The sequence below is a fragment of the Pecten maximus genome, chromosome 5 (genome assembly GCF_902652985.1).
Source record: "Pecten maximus chromosome 5, xPecMax1.1, whole genome shotgun sequence".
NCBI lineage: Eukaryota > Metazoa > Mollusca > Bivalvia > Pectinida > Pectinidae > Pecten > Pecten maximus.
Window position 1 is genome coordinate 16,551,354 of NC_047019.1, and position 24,896 is coordinate 16,576,249.

The 24,896-nt window shown below is 33.1% G+C and overlaps 3 protein-coding genes across 3 annotated transcripts; 2 read left to right on the forward strand and 1 right to left on the reverse strand.

Moving 5' to 3' along the window:
* The first annotated feature begins 1,328 nt into the window (after positions 1–1,328).
* On the forward strand, positions 1,329–8,363 carry LOC117327325 (heat shock 70 kDa protein 12B-like). The gene is made up of 4 exons (XM_033884255.1): positions 1,329–1,619; positions 2,407–2,631; positions 3,691–3,811; positions 5,610–8,363. The coding sequence occupies exons 1-4, from the start codon at positions 1,329–1,331 to the stop codon at positions 6,626–6,628; spliced, it is 1,656 nt and encodes a 551-aa protein (XP_033740146.1). The 3' UTR covers positions 6,629–8,363.
* Positions 8,364–11,966: 3,603 nt separating this feature from the next.
* Positions 11,967–16,680, reverse strand: LOC117327327 (28S ribosomal protein S6, mitochondrial-like). The gene is made up of 3 exons (XM_033884257.1): positions 16,549–16,680; positions 13,714–13,853; positions 11,967–12,959 (listed from the first exon to the last, which is right to left on the reverse strand). Exons 1-3 carry the CDS (start codon positions 16,591–16,593, stop codon positions 12,707–12,709), a joined length of 438 nt encoding a protein of 145 aa, XP_033740148.1. The 5' UTR covers positions 16,594–16,680; the 3' UTR covers positions 11,967–12,706.
* A 5-nt stretch (positions 16,681–16,685) lies between these two features.
* Positions 16,686–24,217, forward strand: LOC117327326 (ATP synthase subunit O, mitochondrial-like). The gene is made up of 8 exons (XM_033884256.1): positions 16,686–16,777; positions 19,435–19,479; positions 20,964–21,074; positions 21,538–21,610; positions 22,100–22,159; positions 22,808–22,920; positions 23,058–23,144; positions 23,968–24,217. Exons 1-8 carry the CDS (start codon positions 16,751–16,753, stop codon positions 24,079–24,081), a joined length of 630 nt encoding a protein of 209 aa, XP_033740147.1. The 5' UTR covers positions 16,686–16,750; the 3' UTR covers positions 24,082–24,217.
* Positions 24,218–24,896: the final 679 nt, after the last annotated feature.

Consider the following 24,896-nt stretch of genomic DNA (forward strand, 5'->3'; position numbering starts at 1 on the left):
TATCACTCATTCGAAAAGGTGATATCACCTATTCGAATAGGTGATATCACTCATTTGAATAGGTGATATCACCTATTTGAATAAATAGTAAAACAGCGCCCCATAAATGTTGACCTTGCATATATCTACCATAAAAGTGATATTTCTCACTACTGGGGACATTGGGGAAGATATGCCTATAGCCTAGCTCTCCGTCTTGTTATATGACGTCATAATGCAAGACAGAATACATAACGTCACGATTTGCCGACATTTATGAGCCGGTGACAGGGGACCGCAGTGAATTCTTGGAGAGATTGAACTGCCTCTGTGTATTTGGCTGTAAAATGTAATAAATAGAATATCTCACAGTATATTCAGTAATACCAAATATATATATTTTTCTCGTGTGGCTAATATTAGCCATACTCGTGAAATAGGCTTATATTTGGTATAACTGAAGACACAATGTTATATATCTTATATCTGTTCAACCAGAGACGTATATAGTCTCTGGTTCAACACAGTACAACTTCGACAGGAAGATTTGTGTTTATTATCATGTCGGGGTATCGGACCGACAATCAATGTGCCGTTGAAACGTTATCTTTAAGAGCTCCAGGTATTTCATGCTCTCAAAAAAATTGTTCTTTCAACTTAGTTGGTCTGGATCGCATATTTAAGTGCAACGCACAACTTGCTCTCGTGTACGTACAGCTTCCTATATTGTACGTACAACTTACTGTTATATACCTAATTACAATTTACTATATTATACGCACATCTTACTATCTTGTACGTACAAAATGACATGTTGTACGTTCAAAAGACAAATAGATTTTGATAGTGACCTTAATACACCGTCGTAGGTATCATTCCCTTTATAATGTTATACTGTAGAATCCTCTGTAAAATATCTAATATGAAAACCGAAAGTAGGCATTTCCAATTCCTGAAATAGGAATGAAAGATTTTCAAAAAATCATTAGGCCTACATTGCGGTTTCGTTATTGGCTTGATAGTGTGGCGTTAGTTGTTTCTAAAAATAACACTAAAGCTTAATTTAGATATTTCATTTTGTGTTAATCGATATTTCAGAAACCGGTCCTGATCTATCAACATGATACGTAATAATGAGGGATATGTTTATTCCTTAAATACAAAAGAGCTCAATAATAATGTGGCTTGTAAAAATTAAAACGAAATATTTTGACGTAACCGTCGGTTATTACCTTATCTTACAAAACAAAGGCACAGACAAAGTGAATGGACTATATCTTTGTTTACGTAATCATTGTTCTTGAGGTGCTCGACCATAATTCTAACGGTTTAATGCTGAACTTTTCTAGATGGCTTCAACACAAAAGGTACTGGTGGTGGCAATAGACTTTGGGACGACATACTCTGGTTATGCCTTCTCTTTCAAATCTAACAAGAACGACGTGAAAACGCACCTTTGGGAGACTGGAATAGGACAAGAACAGTCTACCAAGGCGCCTACCTCCATACTATTTGACCATTTGAAGCGATATCATTCATTCGGGTACGACGCTGAGAATCAGTATAGCAGGTTGTCGGATGAACAACAAAAGCAATACTACTATTTTAAAAGGTTTAAAATGACCCTTTTCAATAACCAGGTGAGTAGTATTTTTGAGTACATAACTACGTAGTAATGAACGCTCGTAAGAGTTGACGACTTATCGATTATAGTAACTTTTTACCAAGGATATTTGAGAAGAAAAAGAAAGATTTCCAACTTACTAGGAAATGTCCATTTTTTTCTACTGAATATATTTTGTAAGGTTTATTCATTTTTCTACTTTGCGAACGATTGTGCAAAAGACACACAAAAAATTAACACCTTTTAATACAAATTGAGATTCAGTTTATAAAGCTAAAAATGAACTGTATCAAACAATTGTTTCGTCTTAACGACTCATCAGAGATTCTAAGGGCCTAAAGTTGTATACCCAAAACCTCTAAACAGGCCGAACGACATATCAGTATCTGCATGGAGCCCATCTATTAATAATTTCATATATCCAATATTGGATTAAAAAAGTATTAACTTATAATGTATTTTTATGTTAAGGGACAATAGTAAAAAAAACGGCTGTCACTCTCAATTTAGAGCAATACTAAAAGCCTTTATTTATTTTTTGTTACATAAGGTACAATTGTATATTGAAAATGTACATTATATACAGCAAACTTTTGTGTTTGTGTTATGGGTCAATAACATAAAAGATACATTTAAGTTAATCCTTTAGAGAAAATAAAGAAATATTGCAACTGCAATTTAACTGATTTTGCCACTAGGCATAGAAGTGTAGAAAATAAATGTATTCTACCTGCAAGGAACAACAACAGGCATACATTCATATTCTCTTCTTGAGTGAAAATATCATTAATATCCTTTTTTAGGATCTGAACGAGAGGACCATGATCAAAGATGTATCAGGAAGAGAAATGCGTGCTATGGATGTATTTGCAGCCGGGATCAAGTACCTTCGGGATCATTTCCACACGGTATTAAGGGGACAGTTTAGATCAGGACTCGTCGGCTCAAGTGAGATACAGTGGGTCCTGACTGTGCCCGCAATCTGGAACGAGGCAGCCAAACAATTCATGAGAATGGCCGCCGTAAAGGTAAAGTTGTATAGTGTTTGTTGTATTTGGTGAGTGGGAACGTCAGTCTTCTTTGGGGGATGTTTTGGTTTCTATACTTGTCGGAAATATCTAAATAAAAGAAAGAAGAAGAAAAGAAAAACCATCAATGTTTTCTACGTGTAGCATTGCATTAATGCATCAACTAATCGAAGGAAATTGTTTGGACCTACTGTAGCATTAAATGATCATGGAATGGTGCTGGTATACTTTTCTAGTAAAAGGCTGTAAAAAACTGTTCGGCTTCTTTTTCTAATTTGTCCATTTGCTCATTTATAAATCAGGGTGATACATACACGATGATTGGCATTCCCCTTACTAGTTACGATACTATAACAAACACGTTTAGATTCACAAGACTTATAGTAAATGACAACATGAACGGGCATGGCAACTTTACGCTATATATTTTACGTCTAATGTATTTGAATACATTTTCAATTAAATTGTACCATGCTTAAATTTCTTCATTAGTTTGTTGTTTTATTGAATGTTATAATAATCAGCTTGTTCCATGTAGCTACAATAGTTCAGACTAAGGGCAGAAATCAACAACCACTACCGATGTACCTGGTATTGAAAATGAATCTTAGACTTTTCTGTTTTATCTATATTTTATTGTCCCGGTAAATAGAGGATATCTAACAGCGTCTTCATTATAATGTCAGTGCACTCGTGAAAAATATAGAAAAAAACATCTACCCCGATCATGAAATATATTTGGTATTATTGAAGATACTGTTCCTCCATCGCTTTTATAGAATGAATAATTTTCGATGGTTCACTCTTTAAAATGTAATAATTGATACTATATGTTGGATCAATTAATAATGCAATCAAGCAAAACACTGACAGTAATTCTCTTCACATTCTTTTCTATAGTCCCTGTTATTAATCTTGATTCAAGACAAAAATTATCAGATGACCAGGTGTTATGTCAAACCGTGTTGACCCCAGCTTACTTGAAGTAAAATGGATTAATCCAACGTTTATCTTACTAGTAGATAGTACATGTAGCTCGTTGTTATGTTTTATATGCAGGCTGGGATAAGTGGTGATTGCCTCACCTTGGCTCTTGAGCCGGAAGCCGCTGCCTTATACTGCCAATCTCATTCGGGAAGTTTCCAACTCGGCAATACGTTCATGATTGTGGATGCTGGAGGTAGATAAATATTTGGAAATTAATTAATATATAAATCAACAATGTTTATGTGACCTGATTATTTCCTGGTTATTCGACATCTCACCTTTCAAATTGGAACTTCCGGAACAGTTGGTTTTACAAATTTACATTTAAGAGTCCCAGAAGTGCAAAACAACACTATGCTTATGGTGTAACTACATGTATATTCAGTACTAGCCGTATAATCATTTATTAGTAACTTCATATTTACATATAATACTCACACGTGTGAGGCTATCGAAGTCCGTCATCCGTCCTTGTCATCGTTTTTGCTACAGAAATACTAGAGGGATTTCACATTTGAGTTCCCTTTTGCCCCTAGTTGTTCCCATTTGATTTATTTTGAGTCGGACCCAGAAAATCACGTGGCTGCCAACCGGCCATCTTCCATTTTGACATTTGGATATTGTTGTTATGCAGAAGTACCTGGGGAAATCACAAATTTCAAAGTTTTTTTTCCCTTCGGTCCTTGCTGTGCCAATTTGATTTTGAATCAGACCGGGAAACAAATTGGCCGACAGTCGGCCATCTTCAATTTTGACAATTGAAGATTTTAGTTGCTATCCCTTGTGAAGTTCCTCAAAAGGCACCCATCTTTGATTTTGATAATTGTAGTTTTCTTGAAAAATACTGGAGGGTCATTTTGGAAATTTAGAAATGTAGATTCAGCCTGATCGGAGAAACAAAATGGCCGACAGGTAACCATCTTGGATTTTGACAGACGTGGAGGAAACCTATAGCCTCCCCCTCTCCCCTCATCATTAGGGGACTAATACACGTTTTTTATGAAACTATTAAAATAAGTTGTTCAGAATTAAACAAGGGATCGTCTGACCAAAAGTTAATGTCATGGTGTTAAAAGTCAATGTCATATTTTGAATCCTTTCGCTGATTTACATTTTGTTATGACATTATGAAGAAAATTTGATCAGCATTTTAAAAGACGTCAGCTGACTAAAGGTCAAAGATTTTTTTTTATCTGTTTGGTAATGAGTGTTTTATCCTGACATGAGAACGTTTTTCAGAAAATTTGCTTCCAAATTTCAAGGCAATGGCGTAGAGGTCAAGTTCATTGGGTCAGTGGCTAAGGCCACATTGTTATTTTATCACTGATCAACGTTTTTGTTATAAGTCTATGAATCAAAGTTGTTTGGAATTTAAATAGGGGGTCAACTTGTCAAATGTCAAAATCACTAGGTCAAAGTCCAATTGTGTATCTTTAACATTTCGTTGAGACAATATTGGGCAAAGTTGGTCGGAAACCAACTGTCCGAATAAAATAACTTAGTCAAAAGTAAAGAGGGTTTGATTCAAAAGGTCAGGGACAACGTGGATTTCTGAAGATGACCCTGGTTCTTACAGGGTGATGTATTAAGGAAGTAAATGAAATAAATCAAATCTAACGAAGGACCGATATTTTTTTTGTTAGTCCAACAGATATGGCAGCTGATGTGTATGATGTAATTTTTGCTCCCTTGCCATATGACGGGCCCCGACTGACCTGTCACTGCTCTAGATTGCAAAATCATACATAGAACAAATAAAGAGCATTCAATAATGGGAGTCAAGATCCCTCTTGGATCTGATGTTAGACTGAATACATGTCCAAGATTTTGCAGTTTGAATCTCGAAATCTATAATTAGACAGAGCTCTTTTTATTTGCAATTTTAACATACAAGATATGGGCAAAACTAATGTATTTGTGTGCTATTATTCTAGTGTTCTATTACATAACTTTCATTTAGCATGTTCTCATACTGGTACATGTATTTCTAGGTGGTACAGTAGACGTAACTGTCCACAAGGTCCGCCTTTCCGGTAAGCTGCAGGAAGTTGTTCCTCCATCAGGAGGGCCATGGGGAGGGATAAAGGTAGATGACGCATTCCAAACATTCCTTATGAAAATTTTTGGACTCGCCGCAATCAGGAAATTGTCTAAATCTGAAATCCTGCAAATAGAGAGGGAATTCGAGATCGTCAAACGGTCTTTTAGCCAGAACTCCACAATGTCAGCAATGGATATCCGGGTTCCTTACTGCCTGATCGGACACCTTAATCGGTCAAACGCAAGTATGCATTCCATCAGAATTAGAGGCGACAAGATGAATATCCCATACCATACACTGCAAGAGTTCTTCAAAGGCCCAGTCCAAAAGATTGTAAAACATGTTAGGGAGCTGATGGACAAACCAGAATTGACCTATACCAATGGTATCTATTTGGTAGGAGGATTCTCAAAGAGCAGGCTACTGCAGGACGAAATGAAGCAAGCATTTCCCTACATCCAGATTCATACACCACAGGAAGCAAACGCCGCTATTATCAAAGGAGCGGTTATTTTTGGTCATGATCCAAACATCATTGGGTGGAGAAAAACTACACGGACATACGGTATAGACTGTGTTTCTGAATTTGATCATGACATACATCTTCGACAAAAATATACTCTGATCGAAGGAAGAGAATATTGCTCAGATATCTTCACGAAGTTTATAACAGTTGGTACAACCATGGAGAATGGCCAAGCAACGCCCTATCAATCTTTCTGTCCAGTTTATAGCAACCAAGCATCAGTGCCTCTGAAAATTGTAACATCTCCCTCTGAAAGTCCAACTTACACAACGGACCCAGGGTGTCGTGTCATCGGCACTATCAACGTAAAGATGCCCGATCTCACAGGAGGAACTGACAGAGAGGTCAAGGTCAGGATGATAATGGGAGGCACAGAGTTAAAGGTGGAAGCTGTGGACGGAAACACTGGGATGTCATACTCGGCAAAATTTGATTTCTTATAACCGACCTATAGACGGTTACTACATCCGAGGACCTACACAAACAATATCCGAGGACCTGTGCTGCATATTTGTATACTTATGTATTAAAAACGCACAGGTACTCGACGCACACCCAAGATTATATCTTGGGTGCCTTGACAGACGAGGCGAATACCTATGATATACCGCTCTACTTCTAATCCAACGTATTTCATTGTCTTCCCTTGCTATCTTCATTTTATTGATATTTCGATATACCGCGCTAGACACTAACGTTTAGGTTAGCCGATGGCGGTACAGTGTAATACACCAATTGTTATCCTATCCCAATTAAGGTAGAAGTATAATATGTATATTTGTTGTTAACAATATAACAAGGTTTTCATCTCCTTCGATACAATCTAACATTTTATTGTCATGGCAGAAATGCGTGACTTAGTTTATTCAGTGTATTTTTTTTAATTATTATTATTTAATGCATCAATATTTGGCATGAGTCATTAAATAATCAATATCACAATGGCGCCAGTATATGGCATAAGTTATTAGTTATAGTACATGTATATTGTTTTTATGGAATGACACTATTGTATGGCGGATATTTGTTGTAGTATAATAATGTTTTAATGGAATAACACCATTTTATGACTGATTAATTTGTTGTAGTATGATAATGTTTGAATGGAACGACATCATTTAATGACCGATTAATTTGTTGTAGTATAATAATGTTTGAATGGAACGACGTCATTTTATGACTGATTAATTTGTTGTAGTATGATAAAGTTTGAACGGAATAAAACTGTTGTGTGGCTGATAATATTGGTTGTAGCACAGACGTCTGCTTCTGGTTATTATTAATGAAAAATATACCCTACTCGTATCATCTCAACATGGTGTAACACTTGAAAATCTGTTACACCTTGTTGATTATAGTAAGAGTAGGGCTAATATTTCTTTTTTTATTAATACTAACCAGAAGAAGACGCCTATGGTTGTAGTATAAAAATGTTTTAATGGAATGACACTATTGTATGGCTGATTATTATTATTATTTTTTTTTTAATGGGTGGTTATCCATTAAAATTTAATGCATAAATTTTGGAAATTGATAGAATGTTATCAGAGCTGGATGTTCAGGGGATAATTCCGTTCTATTATCATCTATGCATTTTTTCGCACCAATGTTAGTAATGAAATGCAAGGAAAGAATTACCACTAAGGAACTTAAATATTTTTAGGCTTATTACATGAGGAATTAGGAGCTCAATTTTAGGAGAATAAAAACTATTTTGAAATATTAGCAATTGTTTTGCAAAAAGCAGTTTTAAAAAATCATACTTAGTACAAATATGATGTTTGGTTTTTTTAAGTGTGTAATTTCTATGAAACTGTAATACCAAATGCATTATGCAATGTTTATTCTTATAATATGATACAATATAAATTTACTGCTGTTAATTATGCATTTTTTCAACATTATGTACCGAGGAGAGGACGTCACCATAAAGTTGGCAAGCTTCTGCCAAGCATAATTTCTTGCTTATGATGATAAACACAAGTTTAAATTAAAATGTTAGATTCTATAAAACTGTAATGCCAAATGTTTGGTTCTATAAGATTGTTATGTCAAATGTTTGATTCTATAAGATATGTCAAATGTTTGATTCTATAAGGTTGTAATGTCAAATGTTTGATTCTATAAGATATGTCAAATGTTTGATTCTATAAGGTTGTTATGTCAAATGTTTGATTCTATAAGATATGTCAAATGTTTGATTCTATAAGGTTGTAATGTCAAATGTTTGATTATATAAGGTTGTAATACCAAATGTTTGATTCTATAAGATTGTAATACCAAATGTTTGATTATATAAGATTGTAATACCAAATGTTTGATTATATAAGGTTGTGATGTCAAATGTTTGGTTGTATAAGATTGTAATGTCAAATGTTTGATTCTATAAGATTGTAATGTCAAATGTTTGATTATATAAGGTTGTAATACCAAATGTTTGATTCTATAATTAGGTTGTAATGCCAAATGTTTGGTTCTATAAGATTGTGATGTCAAATGTTTGATTCTATAAGGTTGTAATGTCAAATGTTTGATTATATAAGGTTGTAATACCAAATGTTTGATTCTATAATTAGGTTGTAATGCCAAATGTTTGATTCTATAAGATTGTAATACCAAATGTTTGATTCTAAAATTAGGTTGTAATGCCAAATGTTTGATTATATAAGATTGTGATGTCAAATGTTTGATTCTATAAGGTTGTAATACCAAATGTTTGATTATATAAGATTGTAATGTCAAATGTTTGATTATATAAGGTTGTAATACCAAATGTTTGATTCTATAAGATTGTAATGCCAAATGTTTGGTTGTATAAGATTGTAATGTCAAATGTTTGGTTGTATAAGATTGTAATACCAAATGTTTGGTTGTATAAGATTGTAATGTCAAATGTTTGGTTGTATAAGATTGTTATGTCAAATGTTTGGTTGTATAAGATTGTAATACCAAATGTTTGGTTGTATAAGATTGTAATGTCAAATGTTTGATTTTATAAGATTGTAATGTCAAATGTTTGATTTTATAAGATTGTAATGTCAAATGTTTGATTTTATAAGGTTGTAATGTCAAATGTTTGATTCTATAAGGTTGTAATGTCAAATGTTTGATTCTATAAGATTGTAATACCAAATGTTTGGTTGTATAAGATTGTAATACCAAATGTTTGGTTGTATAAGATTGTTATGTCAAATGTTTGATTCTATAAGGTTGTAATACCAAATGTTTGGTTGTATAAGATTGTAATGTCAAATGTTTGGTTGTATAAGGTTGTAATGTCAAATGTTTGATTCTATAAGGTTGTAATGTCAAATGTTTGATTCTATAAGATTGTAATGTCAAATGTTTGGTTGTATAAGGTTGTAATGCCAAATGTTTGATTCTATAAGGTTGTAATGTCAAATGTTTGATTCTATAAGATTGTAATGTCAAATGTTTGATTATATAAGGTTGTAATACCAAATGTTTGATTATATAAGGTTGTAATACCAAATGTTTGGTTCTATAAGGTTGTAATGTCAAATGTTTGATTATATAAGGTTGTAATACCAAATGTTTGGTTCTATAAGGTTGTAATGTCAAATGTTTGATTATATAAGGTTGTAATACCAAATGTTTGATTATATAAGGTTGTAATACCAAATGTTTGATTCTATAAGATTGTAATACCAAATGTTTGATTCTATAAGATTGTAATGTCAAATGTTTGGTTGTATAAGGTTGTAATGTCAAATGTTTGATTCTATAAGATTGTAATACCAAATGTTTGATTATATAAGGTTGTAATGTCAAATGTTTGATTCTATAAGATTGTAATGCCAAATGTTTGATTCTATAAGATTGTAATACCAAATGTTTGATTCTATAAGTAAGGTTGTACATGTAGTGCCTAATGTTTGATTTCATAAGATTGTAATACCAAATGTTTGATTATATAAGGTTGTAATGTCAAATGTTTGATTCTATAAGATTGTAATGCCAAATGTTTGATTCTATAAGATTGTAATACCAAATGTTTGATTCTATAAGTAAGGTTGTACATGTAGTGCCTAATGTTTGATTTCATAAGATTGTAATACCAAATGTTTGATTCTATAAGGTTGTAATGTCAAATGTTTGATTCTATAAGATTGTAATGCCAAATGTTTGATTCTATAAGATTGTAATACCAAATGTTTGATTCTATAAGTAAGGTTGTACATGTAGTGCCTAATGTTTGATTTCATAAGATTGTAATACCAAATGTTTGATTCTATAAGGTTGTAATGTCAAATGTTTGATTCTATAAGATTGTAATGCCAAATGTTTGATTCTATAAGATTGTAATACCAAATGTTTGATTCTATAAGTAAGGTTGTACATGTAGTGCCTAATGTTTGATTTCATAAGATTGTAATACCAAATGTTTGATTATATAAGGTTGTAATGTCAAATGTTTGATTCTATAAGATTGTAATGCCAAATGTTTGATTCTATAAGATTGTAATACCAAATGTTTGATTCTATAAGTAAGGTTGTACATGTAGTGCCTAATGTTTGATTTCATAAGATTGTAATACCAAATGTTTGATTCTATAAGGTTGTAATGTCAAATGTTTGATTATATAAGATTGTCATGCCAAATGTTTGATTATATAAGATTGTAATACCAAATGTTTGATTCTATAAGGTTGTAATACCAAATGTTTGATTATATAAGATTGTAATACCAAATGTTTGATTCTATAAGGTTGTAATGTCAAATGTTTGATTCTATAAGATTGTAATACCAAATGTTTGATTCTATAAGATTGTAATGTCAAATGTCTAAAAAGAGTGTGATACCAAAGTTTTGGTTCTATGATCATGAGTTTGGTTTGGTTTGTTTTTGTTTAACGTCCTATTAACAGCCAGGGTCATTTAAGGACGTGCCAGGTTTTGGAGGTGGAGGAAAGCCGGAGTACCCGGAGAAAAACCACCGGCCTACCGTCAGTACCTGGCAACTGTCCCACGTAGGTTTCGAACTCGCAACCCAGTGGTGGAGGGCTAGTGATAAAGTGTCGGGACACCTTAACCACTCGGCCACCGCGGCCCCATGATCATGAGAGTATTATACAAAATGTTTGGTTATACACTTGTATGAGGTTGTAATGCCAAATGTTTGGTTATATAAGAGTATGATACCAAATGTTTGGTTATGTAAGAGTATGATACCATAGAGTTGATTCTGTGATACAAAATGTTTGGTTATATGAGGTTGTAATGCCAAATGTTTGGTTATATGAGGTTGTAATGCCAAATGTTTGATTCTATAATGTTGTAATGCCAAATGTTTGGTTATATGAGGCTGTAATGCCAAATGTTTTGTTCTATAAGAGTATGATACCATATAATTGATTCTGTGATACCAAATGTTCAGTTCTACGAGACTGTGAAACCAAATGTTTGGTTCAATGAAACTGTGATATACCACGTTTGGTTCTAGGAGTCGATGACCAAATAATTGGTTTTATGAGACTATAATGCATAATGTGTGGTTCTATGAAACTGTGATTCTAAATCTTTCTTATATGAGAATGTTATATCAAATTTACGTTTCTGTTTTGCTTGTATTTATTATTAGTCTTCCAATGTTGTTATATCCTGATCATTTACTGTAAATAACTGTCAGTCTTGTGTAGTAAATGCGAAAATGATCAGGAAAACAATATTCCATATACTGTATATCAAAATTAACATGAGATTACTAAGATCCAGTTAGAACTGCTCACTGCTTGTGTGAATATTTTACAATAAAATATCTTGATAGTTCACACACCAACTTTATTCCTTTTCACACAGAATTTTATAAAATGTCTTTGTCAAAAACATTTTTCCATTCATCAACAGATTGACAGAAATGGTAACACTGCAATATTCATCCAATCTTACAAATAAACTGGTGATGACTCATGTAGTACTTGAATATCTGTAAGTAATATAGTGGTTTAAGTTGACAAATATGAATAGTGCATGATGACTTCCTTACAAGACTCATTGGTTTGACATGCCATTGCCTCACAAACTTGTATCCCAGTTCCAACATTTCAGTCGACTCTTGACAACCAATGTCTCAATTTACAATTTGGAATACATTGCTCCAATTTTGAAATGTAACATGACTATGACGCACATAACAAAAATTCTTTACATGAAAAATGTGGATGAAATGTTCCCTAGAAAGTCACATTTCATCATTTGAAGTGAAGGCAAAAATATAACCATAACAATATTCCTAATATGGTATGTAACATCGTATAATACCAGTATATTTACCTAATCTGAGGTACTGTAGATATGTGACCAGAAACTGAGATTGTTAACATTACAATAACCTATGAATGTTGTTATTGTTATAAGGTACTTAAGACTTCAAATTCAATAATAATACCTACGTACGGTATGTAATAAACAAAATGTCTTTCACTTGTAAGTTTCTACCACACATTCACTTCAGTAGCACATTTATCACTGATAGACATGTAATTGGTATCTATAGTTTCTCAGCTCTTTCTTGTCCGTTTTAAATCCTTATACAGATTTGCTTTCTTAAGAGCTTTAGTCCTCCATGTCATGCGTTCTCCAACTAAAGAGATATCTTCACCAAACTGGCACTCTATTCCTCTCATACATGGACGCTCCTCCTCCTCCGCTACTGTAAAAATGGTTGGACGAACTACTTCACTATCCTGGCGAAATCTGTTTTCGATTGCTTCCATAGCAATTGTGCTAGAATCAAACTTCATCACAAAGTAGCTGAAAAGTCAAAATAACAATTTCATCAGAACTTAGGGTTTTTTTTTGGTTTTTTTTTTTACATTATCATTACAAACATAAATAAAGCTAATGTAACTAATAATTCTATTGTGTAAATAATTTCTTCTGACTCTAAAATCATTAAATTTTCAATCAGAATGATATCGATACATCTTCACTAGAAATTTTGGGACCAGAGTTAAAAAAAAAACGTTTTGAGAATAAAACATTGATCAAAGTCTTCTTACTGACAGTTTATAAAAATAGAAACATTTGAATCAAATTGGAATCTAAGTAAAGTGACTTTAGTGTATGTGTATAAAATGTTGAGCTAGTCACCACATCTTTGAAATTACAGGGGTTGGGTTCCTGCACGATTATCAAAAATCGATGAAACTCTTGGATATCAAAGATGAGTCACCACAGAATGATGAATGAAATGCAATTATCATGGCCATTTTTTTTATAGCATCACAAATAGTTGGTCCAGTTGGACCATTTTTTTTTTAATAGGAAATAAGGATGGACCTGGTGATTTTATATTTTTTTTCCAGGCGAGTCTTGACGAAGACTAAAGACATGCATTCTGTAGGTCTGTAAAGATACCGGGTACATGCCTGAAATATTGCATAAAACGACAGATGAACCAGTTTGACCACATAAATGAACAGGCCCTAGGAGACTTTCAGATTGATTAGACATCAATTTTATTATCATATTTTATCATTTACGTTTATATTGTTCTTTTGTTTACCTTCCTGTGATGTTTTTTGAACCATGTACATGCATTCTGTATGGCAATGGTTTTGTTCCTAAGTTTTCTATCTTTCTGACAACACCTTGTTCATTCCATACATGTTGACAGCTTCTCTTCAAAGCATTAGCAAGAGCTGCCTGTAACAGGAAAAGGGAGACAACTACAGACATATGGAAATTATAAAATGGAGAATCCCTGGGCCAACATTAATCATTCTGTTGATCATTTGTCTGAGGTATTGCATGAATCATGCTTCCATTTTTATGTCCATCTTGTGAAAGATTTTTTGAGAAAATATGGATCCTAAAACAATAAATGTACTCTAAATGATGTGCACTGAACAGGAATACTATACATTAACTACCAATTGTATAGACAGGTATATACAATGTATATGTTTTGGCCAGGTGACAGCACTGAATGCCTTCTTCACATGGAAGGTGGTATGTTCATGCAACTTAATTACCTTTTAGGACAAATAACATATTTCAGAAAGAAGAGAAAAACAGGATCCAAAATTTATAGTCAACTCTTACATATCAACCAATGAGGGCAGGTATATGTTTTACTGTTGTAATTATATATTGATATCTATGTTAATAGCTGATACAATGTTGACACCTAAACTCAGCTCAATTTACTACTTCTACTGGTGCATTTGAATAAAATGACTTCAACTTGAAAGCTGTCACGTGCACCAACATTTTGCTTGGACCCCAGAAGCATTAGTTTTGTTGATGCTCGTCTGGCACTATTTACATGAAGAGTGGACATATATATATACACTAGGCAATACAAGACCATCCACTGACATGTTTCTGTTGGGAGTTTTATTGATCTCGGATGTTATATAACCCATTTTATCAATCAGGTCAGGAACTCCCTTGGAAAGTTGTAATTGTCTCAATTTTGTGAGATGTCTTAATTTGTATTTTATGATTGAATGCACCCTATATGAAATATCAGTGATAAAAGGACACCTAGATGAGACTAAATTGGTGTTCTGGGGTAAATATATATCTCATTTATCCATTTATGTAAGGTAGGTGTTATGTCACACCCGATTTTATTGTATTTGCACCAAAATCTAAGCGACATCAAACAGTGTTGGAGATCAATTCCATGTTTTCATATAGTATTGCGCTCTGGCTCCAGAGACATGTCAGGGCCAGAGGAAACTCTAGCTTACATCTAGGTATGTCCCTGCATACATTAGCCCGAGTTTTCTCTGGCCCTGTCACCATGTCTGGTGTAGGGCCAGAGTGCACTACTATATGAAAACGTGGAATCTGATGAAAATACAATAAAATTTGATGTGACATACATGTAACACCTACCTAATAATTACATAAATGGATATATGAGATATTTATTTACCCCAGAACACCCAGTTAGTCCCACCTAGGTGTTTTATTCTTTCCCGTATAGACCCTCGCTTTACGCTAGTTAAAATTTCATTCTTCACTCGACGCCATATCGCTAACTATGTATATGTAGGTCGCGGGCAGCCTAATTACCCTAATCAGCGCGCGATGGAGCGAAAAGAAAAAAAATACAAGATTTATTTCTGTATATTTTACTGCTTATAATTTATAAATAATGAATTTTTGAATTAAATATAACAGGTTTTGGGAAATAATAAGCTTAGTTTTCTTTATTTAAAACCATGTATGAATAAAAAATACAATAAATGCTATGTGGTCTAGCTTTTTGGTCCATTGCGTTCCAATTCGGTTGGTTATAGTTGTACTGTCACTTACAAAATGGCGGGTTAACAGTATGAAATTTTGACTAGCGTAGAGTGAGGGTCTATATATATACAGACAGAATAAAACACCTAGATGGGACTAAATGGGTGTTGTAACGTGCACCGGGGGAACAATGGAGCGGTCACCCATCCAAGAGCTGACCTCGCTCGACGATGCTTAACTTCAGTACATAGACAAGACACTCAACCGCACAGCCACAAAAGCTAGCTATAGCTTTGGACTATGCAGCTGAAATGTCCATATCCATGAACCATCACATTACCCCCTTCGGCCAATAAGCTTCGTCCCGAAGATTCAATGAACCTGGCATCCTCAGCAAACACAACTGTCCCTCTTGTTGTTATAGCGGTGGCGCCTCATGACCAGACCCCCTAGTCACCAAAGTCTCCAGGAACATTGTGCTTCCTATGCTGTATGCGGGCACCCTACAGGATACCAGGCCTGTTCGCTGCCACCAAATGTAACGTGCACCAGGGGAACAAAAGCTAGCTATTGGACTATGCAGCTGAAATGCCCATATCCATGAACCATCACAGTGTTCTGGGGTAAATAAATATCTCATCTATCCATATATATGTAAGGTAGGTGTTTTGTCACATCCGATTTTATTGTACTATTTGCACTAAATTCTTAGCAACACCAAACGGTATTGGAAAATTCCACGTTTTCATATAGTAGTGTGCTCTGGTCCTACACCAGACATGGTGTACATGCATGCATTCTTGACTAACGTACACACTGTCACTGATCTAGATTTCAGTGGATCATGAATTACATTCAGGAACTTGATACAAAAACAAAGACAAGTACATACAGTAAGTGTCTCATCGTGATCGGTGTGCATTAACAAAAATACATGTATTATATATATGATAAATCTACATGCACTACCACCGACTGAAGTTTAGACGATTCGTCCCAATTTAAAATGCATTAAAAATCACGACAGAAAATAGGTCGAGGTGACGTTTTTCTAGTTAGCAAGTGATTCATTGCATGGTCTGCATTTCCTTAAAGAAATCGAGTGTGTCTCTATAGTTGCTTTTCTAATTTGTATTCTCACCCTTGGCAGATCTTTTAAAATCAGAGCTAATTCGTATCGCGGCATTTCTGTATCTTTTTCAGTAATCTGACGTCCTATCCATGCTTCGACCGAACGGCTCGACCGTCCTTCACATTCAGTATCACCCAGACGCTTATCCTTCTCATTTGTGTCGACTTGAATTTAAACGTTTATATGAGTCAGTCCACCGGCCTCTATCAACATGGCTTCGTTAAAATTTGGACAAGGGGTAAGTATTTTCTCATTTTTCCTACTTACTACGTTTTGTTATTGTAAAAATACCTTATACAAAGCTTAACTATTTTATTCGGTTTTCAGCTTTGCTATATTTTGAATGTTTCAGTCTCATGCTAGTTCGCAATTATGCTGCTGAAAGTTTGACCTTGCACAAACATGTACACATGCACTGTTCAAGTCTGTTCAAAACGAAATTTACTCTATAGGTCTAGACCTTGATCTGCAGAATTTGAGGCTCAGTATATAGGAAAAAAACTATTAGATTTACAAGTAGTATTACTAATTAATGTATTAACCTTTGAAATGCATAATATTTTACAATATAATGCTTCACAGTAGTGTACTTGACAAAATCAGCTAGACTTCTCACATTGAATAGATTAGATACCCATTGAATATTGAGAACATATAATGAAGCGAAGTAATTGTGTACATTGATAATTATAGCGATAAGATTTTGAATAAAGTAACTAAAAATGATAAGTGTTTTAGATAAATGGACTGTTAAAACATAAAAGGATTTAAAATTTTTTAACTAACTCCATATAAGTCAACTTATAAATTTGTTATCGACTGGTTCGGAATTGTTAAATGTCCTATAAACAATTAAACTGTTGATAACCCTGTCTTGGCCTATGGCAAGCCATTTGGGTTTTTACCTATTGAAATGAAGATATCTCTATCTAATTAAAGATATCTCTATTTAATTAGAGATATCTGTAATTTAAATAAAGATATCTCTATTTAAATAAAGATATGTCTAATTTAAATACAGATATCTCTATTTCTACTGAAAATAGAGATATCTTCTTTTAAATTACAGATATCTCTATTTCAAATTCAGATATCTCTTTGCGTCACTACTGCTTTACTTCCGTCATGCGCAAAAGGGAGAATCAAGGGAGCAGTCGTTTTTCCTATTTGATGGTTAAATACAGATATCTCTATTTCATGTCAAATAAAGATATCTTTAATTCAAATAGAGATATATCTGTATTTAAAATAAAGATATCTGTATTTGAAATAGAGATATCTTTAATTGAATTAGAGATATCTGTATTTGAATTAAAGATATCTGTATTTGAATTAAAGATATCTTTATTTTAAATACAGATATCTTTATTTACAATGAAATGCAGATATCTCTAATTGAAATAAAGATATCTTTAATTGAATTAGAGATATCTGTATTTGAATTAGAGATATCTCTATTTCGTGTTTAATTAGAGATATCTGTATTTTAAATAGAGATATCTTTAATTCAAATACAGATATATCTATTTCAATTAAAGATATCTCTATTTGAATTAAAGATATCTTTAATTTTTATATTAATAATGATATCTTTATTTTGAATACAGATATCTGTATTTAATAGGTACATGTAAAAACCCAAACGGCTTGCCATATTGGCCAGGAGACAGAACCCAAAACCTTCGTCACAGGTGTGAACACATATGATCAACTATTTAGGCCAAAAATGAGGCATGTAGGGTAGTCCCGAGAGGAAAAATTTGCCAGTAATAATATAGAAAGAAAGAAAAGCCACCAGATTTAGAGCTGTTACAAATTAAATCTTGCAATGAATGCCGATAAAACATGTACACTTACCGGTACATATATATGTTTACTAAAGTTAGTGAGACAAAACCTAGGAGTAATATAAAGGGTATAACTAACTAATTATATAATTCAACTATCTTGCAGTATATTGATCATGAATTGTACAAACAATATCATGTACATGTGAGGTTATCTTGCATTTAAGCCTGGGATATATATAGCATTGCGACAAATGGGCAACTTTTCCTTGTCACAAGTTAACATTGCAGGGGTTAGTCAAGTATTTGGGAAATGCTACCCATTATGAAATTTAGGGGAAATGAAGTAATATTAGGGCTGCTTTGTCTTGAATTGTTCTTTAAATTTTAACATTTTATAACTTTTCTTTAATTTGCTACAATAAACTTTACATTTTTTTTGGAGAATTTTTCCCCTTTTTTGGGGATTTTTCTTAATGGGGAATTGGTTTTTATTCAAAAGAGAAAACATCATCAGTGGGGAATACTACCTAATTTTGGTAGTAATATCGGTCTAGATTAACCTCATGAGTTGTCATTTTAAATCAGTGAAATTCTTGTGAAAAAAAATGCAAAAGCAAAAAATTAAATGGTGGTGATATTTTAATGATGTAGTATTTATGTAGAAAAATGTGCAGTTGACCCTTTGATTTAGGCAATATCATGAGTCAAATACTTATTTCTTAAGAAATCTGTAGGTTCAAGACTATGTCAGATAGATCCAGACCATGTCCCTTCAATTTCAAGCGGCAAATCTCATTTTGGGACAAGGAGTTAAAAAACATTAAGAGTCTATATGGAAGCCCTGATGGAGGAAAGGGATCTGACTTAATACCTGGCAATAGACAATTTAGAAATGCTTGGTATCACTATAAATTTTTACTGCTGATCATGATCATGGCCTCATTGGCCTGTATGATTATTGTAAATAAGTTATATACTGTTAATGGTTAAAGAACTTAAAATGGTTTTAAATCTTAGTAATTTAATTTGTCTCATTATATGTTACTTAGTAATTCCAATTTTTACATGTATTTGAATTTTTTAACTTTCAACTTTTTTTTTATAGGTGAGGCGATTTAGTACAACAGTAATGAAACATCAGATGGTAAAGGTAGGTACAAATGTAATAATATATATACGGTACAATATGAATATGACATGTAAAATTTATATATAAATGAAAGCTTTATGATTCTCCAAGGGGTTATTCATGACAGCTGTTGATTATGCTGACAAGCTAATTGATATTGTAAATCATATAAAATTGTAACAGGAATCTGTTTATCTTGATTGTAATATGAAACAAAAGAAAGTACATTTATATGTACTGTATATATATCACATATAGGATTATTTACTAAAGTATATATATATGTATGGGTAAGTGAGTGTTTTTTACTTTCCAATAGTGCCAATGTTTTTTCATTAGGAATTTTATTAATTTAAAATTAGAAATTTGGGATTTTATGATATAACGACACATGAACCTTGTGTGATTCAACATTTCAATATTACCCGGGTATGCTAATAGCCTATTGTCAGAGTGATAAAATTTATAAATTAAAGAAGAAATGGATTCGATGAAAGTTTGTGATGGGATTCATATCTATTTTTATTGCTGTTGGGGAAAAATGTGGGTCAAGATAATAAAAAAAAACTGATTTGAAAAGCTTTGTAAGAGGAAAGTACCTTAGTTTAAAGTCGACAGGAAAAAAAATCACTGATGTTCATATATCATTTCATATATATATATGTCGAGTAGTAATAACGACAGTACAGACAAGTAAATTGTAAAATATCAATTCATATATATATATATAATATATGGGTCAAAGAAGTAATATGAACAGTAATTGCTGTACTTTTTGGGGCATCTATTCATTGTTGCTCTTTGAGACTCACATTTAGTCGCCTCCCGCCATCATGCAACAGCATCTTGGTCCGAGTTGGCCCGAATCGTCTGTTTCCCGTAGCGTCCTGTAGGGACACTTCGGCATTCGTATTTTTTATATTTTCAGTCTTGATAAATATTTGTAGTAGTTTTTTCACACCACTCTCTATAATTCTAATGATCTAAAACATATTTTTCTAAAGTTTTACAGACTTGTACACGATATTTAATCAATCACTGAAGAGACGATAATGCAACATTTTTTATTCTGAAATCTGATATCAATGCAATGTCATCCACTAGCAGTATTTAGGGACGAATCGTCTTTGAACTCTTCGATATACTTTCACGTGCGGGGGAATTCAAGTATCTCTGCCGTTGGTCGCATAGCGTTCTAGTGTTGAACATGATGCAGTCACGCTAGTATCCGCCTTTGGCCCACATTTGCCGAAGGGTTCATTGTGGTTTCTCCAGTTACTAAAACATTATTCTTATTGTATTTTATTGTATTTCCAGTACTTCTTATATATATTATGTGATTGTATTTGTAATTTTTTGTGTTTTGATAAAGGGGCGGATTGCCTCGAAAATTTAACAAGCCTTATTGTTCACACTGTTTGAATAACTTCTTTGCCCCATATATATACATTTGTATATATATATATAATGATATATTTATCAATGTTTTAATTGATTTTTAATAGCCTCCAGTCCAGGTGTATGGTGTTGAGGGAAGATATGCTTCAGCTCTTTACTCTGCAGCTTCCAAAAAGAAGGCACTTGATGCTGTAGAAAAAGACCTCAGCTCTCTTTCTGTAAGTAAAGCAATGTAACAGTAAGGCTTTTGATAACTTGAACAAGATCTCTACTTTACGATTGGTTTTCAGAGTTGATGTGCTGTAACATACATAAATATTACTAGGTAATAAATTTCCTGTGATGACTTAACATTCTTACAAAGGATCTCTGATGTTCATTATAATAAAACTTTGATATCATGTAAATCATTTTCATTCTTCAATATGATCTGTAAACTATTTTAAGACACAATTGACTTTATTTGATTTATATTTTTAAGGAAAATCCAATTTTATGAATTTTATTATTTGTGTATTTTTCAGAATGAAATTTTACATAAATTAATTTATTAGGTCTGACAACAGTTTTGTAACCTTATTGTCAGTTTTAAAGGAAGGGTGTATTGTCATTGTAGTCAGTATATATGTCTCTTTATTTTTGCTTTAGTCTTAAAACACACTGTCTTGTTCGCATTTGCAGAAGGCACTGTCTACAGACATCAAACTTAAAGATTTCCTCTATGATCCAACTCAGAAAGTTCAGGACAAAAAAGGTAATGGCTGAAAGATTATTGATTCCAGTAAAACTGAACTCCAAATATAAAGACATTTGAGCCTACACATTATGGGCTTTAGAGACAATAAAATATACAGGTCATAATTTATAGTTCTGTTTAAATATAAATTCTTCTCAGTCATACCTTTTAAACAAACTATGAAACATGAAGTTTTCTATAAAGGAAATGAAAATTGAATGGAAATGCCATGACTTTTTTTCATCGCACAAAATGTATATGTATATATACATAGGCAGACATATCTGACTATGAAAATTGTTACCATATCAAGCATCTAATACATGCATGGGCAAAAGGTAGCCATCTTTGCAAACTTTAACAAATAGAACATTACCAAAATTGGTTACACTTTTTAGAACAGTGTAATTAATGAACAATATATATAATTAATGATTAATTTATATAATTAATGATTAATTAAGTTGTTTCGATTCATTGTATATATACATTATTTTTGCTTTTCAGTTATCCTCAAAACAGTAGCAGATAAGGGAAAGTACTCTGAAATGACTACAAATCTATTTGGTATGTACAACACAATTTCTTTTTGCAATTTTCTTGTAATCATTATGTACTTTTGATACTTGTTTGAGGAAGCTTTAATCTCAAAAAAGAAGGATGTCTTTTAAAAACTGGTTAAGTTGGGTACTTAATGGAATTTTTTATTAAATTTATGTAAAGCTTTCCGTCTGTGTTTTGATATGATTACCAGTGTGTATTCATGTGTTAAGATAAAAGTCAGCATCCATCATATATTAATTTTTTTTAAAGCAACAAACAACAACAAATGGGTAATTTATGATAAGCATGTACATAAAAAAAGACAGTTCACATATTATATAAGATGAGAATATTCTACTGAAAATCCCCCCCCCCCCCCCCCCCCAAAAAAAAAAAAAAACCTCAACAAAAAAAAAATGTACACGTTGGTACAGTTAAGGATATGATTATTACTTTTAAGTAATCTTGACGTTATGAAGTTGGTGATATGGTAAATCTTGAATATATTTAATAAACCTGAAATTATTTCATCAGTAGTCATCCCTGTCATCTTGACGTTAAAAGACTGTAGGTTCATTCTCAGTTTTGTAGACAATCTACTGGTAGGATTTGAGCATGAGAATTTGGACAAAAGGAAGGGAATTTACTCTGTTTTCTTTCCTTGGTTTTTAGGAGCTATGGCAGATAATGGACGACTTAACAAACTCGGTGCTGTTGCCGACTCCTTTAGCACCATCATGGCAGCCGAACGAGGATTAGTGTCATGTACCGTAACTGTAGCCAAGGTCAGTACATACTTATCATTGTATATCTCAATTACGAATACTACCAGTAGACTACCTACATTATGACTACTGTGTAATAGATGATGTAATAAACTTATGTGATAGAATTCTATACGACGTATTCTTGGTATCTCCAGACTCTGGATGCTGCTACTCAGAAAGAACTTACAAAAATCCTGTCTGGGTTCCTGAAGAAGGGTGAAAGCTTACAGCTATCCATGAAGGTAAGTGTACAGTGCTGTGGACCACCAACTTACAATCTAGTCGTAGAGAGACATTTCAGGACATATATACTAGTACATAGCCCAGTGTTTAAAATCTGGCTATTCGAAAATATTTTACTGTCTTAATACAAATAAATGAGTTTTTAGAAAGGCAGGAAACAAACTGACTATACCCTTGTCAGCTGATTGAGGAGATTTTAGACAGAACTCAACCATACAGCAAGGCAGTAGAGCCCCAGCATTTAGAATGTGTACTAAATGGGAGATAGAAACTGGAGAGATCTGCCAAAATTTAGTGACAGACATGTCATAGTTCCATCCTTTAACCACTGTGTTTATGCTGCATGTCTTTTGTTTTAATAAATAAGGTATTTTGTATTGCTTCAATGGATTAGTACTGGCTCTTCTGTTGATTCCGGCTTCCTTTCTTGGCTATAAATATACCTTGATGAAGTAGACATATCTGCATTACCACAATGTTATTATGTCACCGTAACCTCTTCAAAAACAAAGGTTAAATAAGTATACAATCAGTCTTTTGTTTAGATCTCAGATTTTAATCCTCCGTAGATAAATGGAGAAAAATGATGTACATCTAGATACTATACATTGTCAATCATAATTGTATCATTTGGAATATTAAAATGTAAACTTGATTCACAGGTGAAGTACTTTGGCACTCATGAAATCATATTACCCTTTTTACCCAAGGTTGTTGTTTCAAGCTACATGTGTTAGTATCAGTGGCCCTCTTTGTATCTATTCACAGTAGCCGTTAAAATGATTTGTAAACATTTGACACATTTTGTTTTTCTCTTGCCAGGTTGACCCTGCTGTGATCGGAGGTATGCGGGTAGATTTTGCCGACAAATCTGTTGACATGGCAATGTCCTCCAAGCTGGGGAAGTATGCCACTATCATCAGTGAGGCATTGTAACACAGGCATCTATAGACTTTTTTCCAGTGTGTTGTATGCTTGTTGAACTAAGAAAAATAATGTTTGAAGATTCACAGTGCTAATGGGAAAAGTGTACATTTTTAGATTACAAATGATTAAACATTATTATTAGAAATATTGTGTTTGTGTTATTTGAAGAGACAAAACAACTGATAGGTATGTAATCAGTTCTATATTGTGTCTGGTAAACCATCTGTTAAGCTGGTCGAGTTTCATGCGGGGATGAAAGGCTACCAAGCTGGTTCAAAAAAATTGCCTTGGTCTAACGTTTCAAAATATTTTTACAATTCTACACATAAGTCAAACGACCCAGGGTCTATGACTCGTGAGGTACCATGTTAGTTCCATTGAACAACATTGACTTACTTTCAAGTTTGTATGGCTTAAATATTTTAAAATCAAATTTAGATTTATGTATCATCATTCTGTCAGTATTAGGCTGTGATAAAAGGCTATGGCTTTGTTAAAATGAATGACCTTAACAATTCTAAAGTCATGGTCAAAGTGTTACAATGTTTAAACAACTTCTTTTTATTACACAAAACTCTGAGCAATGGTATTGAGCAAGTAGCATGTTGAATAAAGCTATCAAGATTGTTTAAATGTGTTAATTAGATTACTTTTGAATATGTGCAGACAACTCGGGATAAGATTTTTCTGAAAGCTATTAATGCAAGCTGAGTGAATTTAGGTCCATCAAATGTATTCAAATAAATGACCTTGATGAACTTTAATCGTCACAGGGACCAACTGCTATCTGACATATTGTTATAATAAAAAAAAAATCCAAAGGT

What these genes read in the sequence shown, in the direction of transcription:
- LOC117327327 (XM_033884257.1), bottom strand. Translation starts at nt 16,593, where the DNA reads ATGCCGCGATACGAATTAGCTCTGATTTTAAAAGATCTGCCAAGG. An exon ending in TTTTAAAAGATCTGCCAAGG is followed by an intron (nt 13,854 to 16,548) that starts GTGAGAATACAA and finishes TTCCTGTTACAG; the next exon opens with GCAGCTCTTGCTAATGCTTT. An exon ending in TCAAAAAACATCACAGGAAG is followed by an intron (nt 12,960 to 13,713) that starts GTAAACAAAAGA and finishes TTGACTTTTCAG; the next exon opens with CTACTTTGTGATGAAGTTTG.
- LOC117327326 (XM_033884256.1), top strand. Translation starts at nt 16,751, where the DNA reads ATGGCTTCGTTAAAATTTGGACAAGGG. An exon ending in AAGACCTCAGCTCTCTTTCT is followed by an intron (nt 21,075 to 21,537) that starts GTAAGTAAAGCA and finishes TCGCATTTGCAG; the next exon opens with AAGGCACTGTCTACAGACAT. An exon ending in GCTTACAGCTATCCATGAAG is followed by an intron (nt 23,145 to 23,967) that starts GTAAGTGTACAG and finishes TTCTCTTGCCAG; the next exon opens with GTTGACCCTGCTGTGATCGG.
- LOC117327325 (XM_033884255.1), top strand. Translation starts at nt 1,329, where the DNA reads ATGGCTTCAACACAAAAGGTACTGGTGGTGGCAATAGACTTTGGGACG. An exon ending in TGACCCTTTTCAATAACCAG is followed by an intron (nt 1,620 to 2,406) that starts GTGAGTAGTATT and finishes ATCCTTTTTTAG; the next exon opens with GATCTGAACGAGAGGACCAT. An exon ending in CATGATTGTGGATGCTGGAG is followed by an intron (nt 3,812 to 5,609) that starts GTAGATAAATAT and finishes ATGTATTTCTAG; the next exon opens with GTGGTACAGTAGACGTAACT.